The sequence below is a fragment of the Asparagus officinalis genome, chromosome 5, assembly GCF_001876935.1.
Source record: "Asparagus officinalis chromosome 5, Aspof.V1, whole genome shotgun sequence".
NCBI classification, from domain to species: Eukaryota; Viridiplantae; Streptophyta; class Magnoliopsida; order Asparagales; family Asparagaceae; genus Asparagus; species Asparagus officinalis.
In genome coordinates this window covers 71,859,385-71,871,098 of record NC_033798.1, presented here as the reverse complement: position 1 = coordinate 71,871,098, position 11,714 = coordinate 71,859,385, and the positions used below count along the sequence as shown (strand labels likewise).

General features: G+C 40.7%; 1 protein-coding gene across 1 annotated transcript; it reads left to right on the top strand.

Annotated features, from left to right (window-relative positions):
- LOC109841993 lies at positions 9,264-11,423 on the top strand. The gene is made up of 2 exons (XM_020410915.1): positions 9,264-9,406; positions 10,055-11,423. The coding sequence occupies exon 2, from the start codon at positions 10,185-10,187 to the stop codon at positions 11,421-11,423; it is 1,239 nt and encodes a 412-aa protein (XP_020266504.1). The 5' UTR covers positions 9,264-9,406; positions 10,055-10,184.

Below are 11,714 nucleotides of genomic sequence, written 5' to 3'. Positions count from 1 at the left end.
TAGACTGATTCTATTACGAAGGGCCCTTCCCATTTAGGATTGAACTTCCCTTTGGTTTTGTGTGTCATCACCATGGGTCGTCTGTTGGCCAACACTAGATCGCCTTTCTTGAAGATCCGTTCCTTAACCTTTTTGTTGTAGGCTTTGGAAATACGGGCTTGATACAACTCTATTTGTTGTTGAGCTTGAAGTCGCTTGTCGTCTAAGGCTTCAAGTTCTTGCAGACGTCGTTGATGCTTTTCTTCTTCTGTTAGTCCAGTTGTGATAGCGACTCTCAGAGAAGGAATCTGAATTTCCAATGGTAGTACCGCCTCGCAGCCATATACCAAAGAGAATGGCGTAGCTCTTGTGGAGGTCCTTACTGTAGTACGGTAAGCCCAAAGACATTCACCCAGTCTTTCATCCCAATCGCGCCGGCTTTTAGAAACAAACTTTTTGAGAAGCTTCACTATGGTTTTATTGAAGGCTTCTGCAAGACCATTTGCTGGCGGATAATAAGCCGTAGATGCAACACTTTGGATTCTGAATCTGTCACAGAATCTCTGGAACCCAAAGCTGACGAATTGTGTCCCGTTGTCGTGAACTATTCGCCTCGGGACTCCAAAACGGTAGACGACGTGATGTTTGATAAACTTGATCACGTTTGAAGTCTTGACTTCTTTCAACGGGATTGCCTCCGCCCATTTGGAGAAATAATCGGTCACGGCTAGAATGAACCGGTGTCCCTTGGATGTCGGAGGGGAAATCGGTCCGACGATATCCATACCCCACATTTCGAATGGCCAAGTCGCTGATGTGGGGTGTAAATTTCCTGGCGCCTGGTGGATGAAATCCCCATGAATTTGGCACGCGTGACAACGTTTAGCATAGTCAACCGCGTCTGAAAACATCTTCGGCCAATAATAGCCGATGCGTCGGAGGCGATCTCCTAACTTAGCTCCAGGCTGATGAGCTCCGCACATTCCGCCGTGAGCTTCCTTGAGGGCCTCTTTTGCTTCTTTCCGGGAGAGACATCGAAGCAAAACTCCATCATGCGATTTACGATACAGGACTTGAGAGACTGCGTCGTAATAGAATCGGAGGGCCTTTCGTTTGATAGAGGCCGCTTCCTTAGGATCATCGGGTAGAATTCCATATACGGCATAGTCGATGTACGGGAATCGCCAATCCCTGGATTCAAACTCCATAGAAGTTGTACAGACTTCTTCTGACGGTGTCTCGTCTAGGTTTTCTTCTGTAGGAATTTTAGAAAAATATAATTTCCGTCCCGCGACTGGAATCGTTGTTTCAGTCTTCGGTGGCAACGCTAATGAGGTTGCCAAGGAGGCTAGAGCATCTGCGTAAGCATTCTGAGCTCGTGGCACGTATTCGATAAAGAAGCCCTCGAACTTTTGAGCCTGCTCTAGCACTGCAAAGTAATACGGGATCAAATCCTCATGACGTGCTTCATATTCTCCTCGAACTTGATTAACGATGAGCTGAGAGTCACCGTAAGCTTCAAGATGCTGAATACCAAGTTCTTCAGCAAATTGCATGCCTAATAGCAGAGCGTTATACTCGGCTACGTTGTTGGTGCAAGGTTCGATTAAGGAAAATCCCCTTGGGATTACATGGCCGTTTGGAGAGATTAGCACTACTCCTACTCCCGCGGTGATTGCTCCATGAGGATTTGCTCTGGATGCACCGTCGAAGAATAACTTCCACACTTGCGTAGCTTCTTGGGTAGCGCAAGCTTCAGCAACCTCGTCAGGTAATTCCTCATACAATTTAGACGTTCCCGATACTGGATGATCGGCTAAGAAGTCTGCCAGTGCTTGACCCTTGACCGCCTTTTGGGGCATGAACTGCATGTCGTACTGTGACAAGAGAATGGCCCATTTTGCAAGCCGGCAATTCAGAGATGATGGTTTCGTCATCAGTACTCTCAAAGGATTTACTTTGGAAATGACGTGAATTGTCTGTCCAACTAGGTAATGTCGCATCTTTTGAATTGCGAATACCAAAGCGAGACATTCTTTTTCGACCGGATTGTACCGATGTTCGGCTCCCATCATAGTCCGGCTCAGGTAATAGATGGCTTGTTCTTGACCCTGATCGTTGTTCTGGGCCAACAAAGCTCCAAGGGAATGATCCATGGCTCTCACATATAACAGGAATGGTTTTCCTGATATCGGGGCCACGAGAACTGGCGGTTGAGTAAGATATTTCTTAATCTCATCGAATGCTCTTTGGCACTCTCCATCCCAAACAAAGGATACTCCTTTCTTCATGAGTTTAGAGAAAGGTTGGCAACGCCCTGAAAGATTTGAGATGAATCTTCGAATGTAGGCCAGTCTGCCCTGCAAACCTCTGAGCTCTTTGAGATTCTTCGGAGGTGGCATGTCTTGGATGGCACGCACTTTTTCTGGGTCAAGAGAGATTCCTTTGGATGTAACAATAAATCCCAGGAATTTTCCACTTGAAACTCCGAGAAATGATTTTGTCGGATTCATCTTCAGCTGATGTGCTCGCATGATTTCGAACATGGTCTTCAGATCTGCAAGATGATCGTCTCTGCATTGGCTCTTTACCGCTATGTCATCAACGTAGCACTCGATTTTCTTCCGGAGGTGTTCGTGAAAGATCGTGTTCATTGCACGCTGATAAGTTGCACCTGCATTCTTCAGGCCGAAGGGCATCACTGTGTAGCAATATACCCCCAGTGGTGTTCTAAAGGCAGTGTGCTTCTCGTCGTCCGGGTGCATCTTGATCTGATTGTACCCAGAGAATCCGTCCATGAAAGACATCCGTTCATACCCGCAGGTGTTGTCGATCATAACATCCGTGATAGGAAGTGGGAATTCGTCCTTTGGACAGGCGGCATTAAGATCGCGGAAATCGATGCATATCCGGACTTTACCATTCTTCTTAGGAACTGGAACAATGTTGGCTACCCAATCTGGGTGTTGTTCTTCCCTCACAAAACCTGAGTCTATAAGCTTTTTAACTTCTGACTCGATTGATTCCATGATCTCTGGACGAAACCTACGTTGTTGTTGTTTAACGGGTTTTGCGTCCGGATCAATGTTGAGACGGTGCACGGCAACCTTCGGGTCAAGGCCAGGCATATCTTCATAGTTCCAAGCGAAGACATCTATATATTCTCGGATGAGAGATATAAGGTCTTCCTTCTCGGTGGATGATAGGTCTTCGGCTATAAAGATGGGCTTGGGGTCAGACTCATCTCCCATGTTGACTTGGATCACTTTATCTTCAGTGGGTGGTTCACGTTGTTCGAAACGCATATCCCACAGGATATTGAGACGCTTGATCCAAGGATCATCAGTCGATTCCAATAATTCCTCGTCACCCCCTGCGTCTTCGTCTGGATGACTTGTTGAAACCATGTTCACAGTCAAGTTTTTAAAGAAGGGTCCAATACTGACGTCGGACTCGTATGACGATATTCCAGATGACTGGTCATGACGTAAGTAATTACTGATTTCGTTTTCCGAGACGGGGGGAGGTGTGACGTAACCCACGCCCCTTCCGGTTTTTTGATAATAATCCGGAGGTTTTCCTTCAGGAGTGAGAGACATCCGGATCGGTGTTCGTCTTCCCTTCCCGAAGTTCAGGCCCTGTTTCTCATTAAAATTATACCCCATTCGTTTCATTAAGTATTTAGAATTGGGTTCATGGTAATGGAATTGGGGGACCCCATCGTCTGTGCGTGCGTTGTTAAAAACATGTGCGTGCTTGCGTATAATACATAAATATATGCCATGATACTCTCTCTGAATCATATAACATGTAAGAATATGCCATGATACTCTATTATTGCTATACTTGCATGTTATGCCTTGTTGTTTTACAATTTGTTACTTTACTGTAAAATTCAGTTTTTGATGATGTACGTATTGCTCTATAACGTTTTATTTATTTTTTTAGGCTGGGACTTCTCGACAAGGTGGAGTTGGTGATGAGGATGATGATGATCGGGACTGAGTTTATTTGTTTTAACATTAAAAACAATGGGTGTGCTGTATAAATAACATTTCTAATGTTGGGATATTTATTATGTTTTAGTGAAATAATTGTTATATATGCGTGAAATATGTGTTATATGTGCTTGTGTTGTGTAAATTTACTGTACAGGTTATTGTTGTGAAATATATTGTACATGAATTTCTAATTTTCAAAAAAAAATTTTAAAAAAAATTCAGATGATTTTTAGCGACGGAATATCCGTCGCTAAAAGATCTTTTAGCGACGGAAAACTGACACGCCAGTTGTGCACTAATACAGTTTTCAGCGACGGATTTTCCGTCGCCAATATATATTGGCGACGGAAAATTATATAGCGACGGAAATAGGGCGACGGAAATACGGTCGCCAAAATTATAAATTGGCGACGGATTTTCCGTCGTCAAGAATTATAGCGACGGTTAAGTATATAGCGACGGAAAATACCGTCGTCAAAAAATTATACATAAACGACGGATTTTCCGTCGCTATATAACCGTCGCTATAAATTAGCGACGGATTAGCTGTCGCTAAAGGTAGATTTACCTACCCTGATAATAGTGACGGAGTTTTAGCGACGGAATTTCTTTTTTTCCGTCGCTAAAACTTTTAGCGACGGATTTTGGACTTTTGGCGACGGATTTGTCCGTCGCCAATAGTCCCCTTTGCAGTAGTGAACGACCATTCTTCAAGAACTGAATCTTACAACATCCATCAAAGGGATCAATCACAAAATCAGCCCCAGAGCTCGGTGCACTCCAACTCACCCAGAATTCATCGTGACTGATACGAGTCCCAACTTCGATCAGAGATTGGGAAACTTGATGGGGTCCATTGTTCTCCTTCGTGAAACATGAAAAGAACTGCCCATTGATCCTAAGATGGCTCTTAGATGATGACCATTGAGTATTAGCTCGCAGCGTTCTGCAGCATCTATGGCTCTCTTTGCTGCGTCTGAGACTGCGAAGTGAACGAAGGCATGAGGAACTGCTCGATTATAGCTATCTTTTAAAGGAAGTAAACTGTCAACCGCATCAATAATTTTGTAGTCTGGATATGAATCTGGAGGAGTCCATGATGTCTTCAGCCGACAGCGATATATAGTTCCAACTGCGTATTCTAAGAAATTAGCGAGTTCTTCTGCTGAGACTTTTTCAGTGAAGCCTCCAAAGCTTACTTGAGTGACATCTGCGTTTTTGGGGTCTAATTCTCTGATGAATCCATGGCTTCCCTGTTCAGGAATCAAGAACATATATCAGTAATCAATTGCGAAACTTCTTCTAAAAATGTGCAAATACACTTGATGTATGATCAAAGGAGGAAACCTAGACATTACTGACTAAATCATGATATAGGCAACATAAACTAATTCAATAGTTTATCTAGTCTAATGCAATTAACGTCAAATAAACAAACGAAAACGAAAGAAAGAAATGAACTGTAAAAAAACTGGCAGTTAAAACTCACGACAGAAGTTAGTATTCAGATTTCGCCCTCTCCTCTGATACAACAAGATGAGAATGAAAAATTGGAAGGCGAAGTATCTCTAAGAAAGTGGAAGGTAATTTGCATGAGAATGCAGCTAATTATGATAGTTAACGCAAAGATTTACACAGACCTTACAGCAAAGCTCACATCACGTTTTTGATAGTGTACCCATATAGGTTCATTGAACATTTATTTACAGGCAAACTATTTTCCCGACTAATTATGTCTGCTCATCAATGTAAACCACCAAGAAAGATTTCTTTCTGATCTCAATAATTTAGACATTATTTGATTCTCCATTATTTGCTCTCATTGACCACGTCAAGTGTTGTAGTTGTTAGATTTAAATCTAATTAAATCTATTTGTGGACACATATGTTACATCAGTGTGTGTTGTTATCTTTGTAATTGACCAACATAAAGTGATCAATCATGTAATTGGGTCAATGGGTATTTATATATGTCATGGACTAATTGTGCAGATACCAGATTGCAATTCTAATTTAATGATGGGCTAAATTAGAAAACTGCAAGTCTATATAAAGGGGTTATGGTCTCTAATCTTAGGGTTAAGTTCTCATTCTCTTATCTCCGTCTAAAGAGAATTCTCAAGAGAGAACCCTCAAGATTAGAAGATCCAAAATCCAAGTTTCAGATCCGTGCATATCATCATGACTTAAGGTATAGCTTCCGCTCTCATGTTAATCTCTTTGAATTAATCACAGTAATAAATTCCAACAAGTGGTATCAGAGCCACTGTGATTAGTTCTTAGGGATTTAAGATCAAAATTTGGGATTTTTTATCTCAATCTGTGTTTTTTGAGATTTTTGCACGCATGAACAGTAAAGTTCACATTTTTGGGTTGTTTCTCTCTTTCGGTTGTTGAATCTAGATCAAAATCATTGATCCAGAATGTGAGAAACAAAATCAGTTTTTTGGATCTGGAATCTTTTCAAAGACCAGATCAAGTTCTTCTTCATTTGGATTTTTGGTCGTCGATAACTTAGCTCCTCGCCAGCGATGATCGCTGGCGGCCCAGCTGTCAAAGGAAGATAGCGGCGGCGACATCAAGAAACCCTAGGGTTTCGAAACCCTAGGGTTTCGAAACCCTAGGGTTTCTTGATGTCGCCGCCGCTATCTTCCTTTGACAGCTGGGCGGCGACGGTTCACTTTCGAAACCCTAAGGGGTAGAAAAAGATCGTGCGTGAAAATGTGCAGAAATTAAGGAGGCGACCGTTACCTCATTCAAGCGAGCTTGTCGGCAATATTTGTAGGAGAGCTCGAGTCCTTGACTGCACGCGAGCTTCGTCAACTACGTCAGCAGGCGAGACTCGTCAACAAATGGCTCAGGTGAGGAAACTCATTAAGGCGAGCTCGTGCTTCATGCGAGCTCGTGCTTCATGCGAGCTCGAGCACCAATTTCAGGAGAGCTCTCATGCTCGAATCAGGCGAGCTCGAAGATCCCTAGTTCAGGCGAGCTCACAAGTTCGATTCAGGTGAGCTCCAGCTTCTGTTTACAAACGAGCTCAACGCCTCTATTCAGGCGAGTTCGAAGCTCTCTCGGCAAGTTTTTGAGTCTCGAACTTTAGGTGAGCTTTCACTCAAACTTCAGGCGAGCTTTCACTCGAATTTTAGGTGAGCTTCTTGCTCCGTTCAGGCGAGTTTTGAAGCTCTCTCAGGCGAGCTTAGGGCTTGTTTCAGGCGAGCTCTAAATTCGAAATCAGGCGAGCCCTTAAGGGCTTGTTTGGATTGAGGGGAATGAGGGTGAAGGGAAGTTAGGGGAACCATTCACCTCCATTCATCTTGTTTGGGAACACTTAGGAGGTGAAGTTAATTCATCCTAGTTCCCCTTGGTTCACCCCCTAATAGTATAAAAATTGTTACCCCCCAAATTGGGGTGTAACTAAGGAGAAGGGAATTCCCTTCCCTTCCCTTCCCTTCTCTCAGTTTCCCTTAACTTCCCTTCACCCCTTACAAATCCAAACAGGCCCTAAAGCTAGAAGGATCGAACTCTGGCGAGCCTTCGATCTTGTTTCAGGCGAGATTTAAGAGGCGAGCTTGAGCTTCGTAGTTGGCTCAATTGGGAATTTTCAGGTGAACATCAATTTTTTTAAGAAGGAACTTGATAGTTCTGTTAGGTTTTTAATGGCTGCAGGTGAGTTTTCTTTGGGGGGATTAGTCATCTAGAACTTAAAATTAGAACTGGGATAATATGTGGGATAAATTTTTAAGGTGTTAGTCACATAAAACTAAAACGAGAACAAAATTTTACAGTGTTAGTCAAGTAAAACTCTAATATAACTAGAATTGGGATAATTGTACAAAATTATCCCACTTTTTTATTTTTCTATATAAAAATGAGAGTTCAAGTCTCTCAAATTATTCCAAGTTTTAGGTTAGAACTAGGTGGTAAAAAACTAGAACTCATATTTATTTTGTTATTTTTTATATTTTTTTTTTTTTTACTTCTTTCCTATTATGGTTATCACCATCATTAGACCATTAGACCATCATTATAATAATAATTGTTAATATCTTATAGTCTAACCAAAAGTTATTTAATAGTAAAGAACATTCTTGTAAACAATTATCAATCAATAATAGTAAGTTTAAAATACATAAATAGTATTTATATCTTCAAAATGCATAAATATATATTTCATGATTATAAAAATTTATCCCACGTTATTTTTTCAAAATATCTCGCTTCAAAAAATTATTCCTATTTATCCTACTAAAATATCCCACTAACGAAAAATTATTTCACTTTAACAATTATCTCATTTTGCATTAAAATGTCCCAATTGACTAACACCCCCTTTGAGAAAACTCAAAGGACAAACCCCAATAAGATATTTTTTGTGTGAGCCACTAAATTATTTTATTTTATAATTTAGTTAATTAAGGCCAAGCCCACCTAAGATCTTTTGGTATGGGCCTGCCATGTAATTGTTCTTGTGAAACTAATTAAGTTGTAGGGCTTATAACTCATGGGCCTTATTAACTTATGAGGTTTTTTTCATTTTCTAAGAAGATTAATTCAAATTAAATTTGGTTATGGGCCTCTTAAGTTATTTGGCTATGGACCTCTTAAGTTATTTGGTTATGGACCTGTAAATATTTGATTTCTGGCCGAAGCCCAATTAAAATTTTATTTGGGCTATGTGGAAACAGGCTAAAGCCCACTTAGTTTTATTTTAAGTTGGGTTAGAATCAAATTAAGTTTTGGGCCTATTGAGGATTATTTGAATGTTCAAACAATCTTATTCAGACTATGGGGCTATAACAATTAAGCTACGGATTATTTGATTATTAATCAAATTAAAGTTTTAGGCCATTAATTTTATTTAATGGGCATTTCTGATAAACATGAATATTATCTATATTTTGACTATGTTTCACCTACGGATTCATTGTTATTTGATGTATTTCCTTGTATTTTGGCCATGTTAAGCTCCCTAGTTCTTGTTTACTGCTCTATTTATATACTGTGTAGGAATTACTGGAGCTTAGCGCGGATTTGAAGTCAAGAAGGAGTCAAGGAATGTAAGGAAAGTGACTACATGGTCACCAGTGTTCAACAACACAGGCGTGTTGATTACAGAAGAAAAGCCTAGAAAGCAGAGCGAAACAGAATTAAACACGGCCTGGTCGTGTCGATCTACACAGTCGTGTTGGATGACAGCAGTCAGTTATCATGCGATCTGGAGTAATATTTGAAGTTATCTTTCAACACGTTTTTCCCAGAATTAAAAGGGAGACGCCCTGAAGCATTTGGAAAAAAAACCAGAGGCTGGAGATCTTGATTTTTCTTTCTTCTTCTTCTCTTCTTCTCTCTAAAAACTCTTAGATTAGGTTTCCTTTTGATTTGGAACCTGCTGTTTGTGGAGAATTGAGTGCAACTTCAACACTACGGTTTATCTTTCTGATCTATCTTAATTTCTAGTTTATGATTATGATCTTATATATTGTTATCATGTTTTCTATTTCAATTATGTGTGAGTAATTGTCTTATCTGGGATTGAACTAGGTTCGGCCATGGTTATGAATTAATGAACTAATTGTTATTGTTATTGATTGTTCGATTTGCATTATTCAGTTACTAGTATCTAATTGCCTAGGGTTAATTCAATTGGCCACTGATTTAATTCTTTTAGGATGTTGATTTGAACTGAAAGGTTAGATTGATGCCGGAAAATAGTAATTGAACAAGAATTAATCGATCACGAAAGTAGGTTAATTATTCTTGAGAACATGAGGGATTAACAAGAACTTAATAGGTTTAATTTGGTTCAACACCATGAAAATAGGTTGCTAGGCTGAATTAGGCACGAATTTTAGTCGTCGAAAGAGACTAATAGTTATCATAGGTTAGTCGTTCTTAATGCTACAACGATATCCGTGCACTTGCGGATTTGAGTGAACAAGTTTTTTGCGCCGTTGCCGGGGACTTCGGCATTGTTAATATTGACTTTTTCATTGTTTGACTAGACTAGACATTTTCTTTCATTTATTTTATTTTACTTTTTTTTTCGTTTGACTTGTTCCTTTTTTTTAGTGCAGGCACCCTTGTATGCCCAGATCCTTACGACTTGGAGAACCAATCGAGTGTGATCCCGAGATTGAAAGGACCTTGCGTCATATTAGGAAGAAGGCATGAGAAACAAAGGATAATTTGAAAAGCAAAAACACCATGGGAGACCAAGAAAACCAAGGCAATCAAGACCGATCCTTGAAGGAGTTTGCATCACCAACCACCCATAGCTCCCAATCAAGCATCTTGAAGCCTAATGTTGCTGCCAACAATTTCGAACTCAAGCCCTCACTCCTCTCCTTGGTTCAGCAAAACCAATTTGGAGGCACTCCAACCGAAGACCCAAACCTCCATATCTCAGTCTTTCTGGAGTATTGTGACACCTTGAAGATGAATGGAGTGTCGGATGATGCAATCAAGCTAAGGTTGTTTCCCTTCTCACTAAGAGACAAGGCAAGGGCTTGGCTGCAATCACTTCCACCGGGCTCCATCACTACATGGGACCAACTCTCAGAAGCGTTCCTTGCTAAGTACTTCCCTCCGAGCAAAACAGCCCAATTGAGAAATCAGATAACAACCTTCACTCAAAAAGAAGGGGAGTCATTGTATGATGCATGGGAGAGGTACAAGGATCTTCTAAGGATGTGTCCACATCACGGGTTGGAGGATTGGCTCATAATTCATACTTTCTACAACGGTCTTCTCTACAACACAAGGATGACAGTGGATGCTGCAGCGGGTGGTGCATTGATGAACAAAAGTGTACGAGATGCAAAACAACTCATAGAGGATATGACACAGAACCATTTCCAATGGTCAGGTGAGCGCTCTTTACCCAAAAAGAGCGGGAGGTATGATGTTGATGCATTAGACCACATTGCTTCTAGAGTAGATGCTTTATTTCAAAAATTTGACAAGATGAACATGAATTCAGTAGCATCTAACTCTACTACTAACTGTGAAATATGTGGTATTAATGGACATTCTGCTGTGGAATGTCAAATTGGAAACTCCCCTTCCTCTGATGCACCACTATCTGAACATGTTAATTACATGAATAATTTTAATCAGAAAGGGGATCCTTTTTCAAATACGTACAACCCGGGATGGAGAAATCATCCTAATTTATCCTACAAAAATCCATCACAGAACCCAAATCCTCACTCTAATTTTCGACCTCCTGTTTTTCAAGCCCCTAGACTCCCCTACCCCAGTCCCCAAAAGTCTAACTTAGAGAGCTTAATGGAGAATTTTGTGTCATCCCAGAATAAACAAAATGAAGAATTTAGAAATCAGAATAGAATCATGAGAGATGCCATCAAAAACCTAATTTCTAAGGTTGACTCTTTAGCCACCCATAATAAAATGTTAGAGAATCAGATCACTCAAGTGGCCTAACAATTTAGCTCTTCTTCCAGACCTTCTGGGATGTTTCCTGGGCAACCTGAAACTAACCCAAAGGGATCTATCAATGCCATCACACTTAGGAGTGGAAAAGAGTTAGAGGGACCAATGATGAGGACTGACCATAAGGATGTGGTTGATGAGAGTGAGAAGTTAGTGTCAAGTGAGAAAGAGCACAGTAGTGAGAAAGTTGAGAGATATGTAGCACCTGCACCTTATAAGCCTCCACTACCATTCCCTCAAAGGCAAGTTAAAGCTAAGTTGGAAAAACAGTTTGGGAAGTTC

Coding starts and splice junctions, on each gene's coding strand:
- LOC109841993 (XM_020410915.1), top strand. CDS start 10,185: ATGGGAGACCAAGAAAACCAAGGCAATCAAGACCGATCCTTGAAGGAG.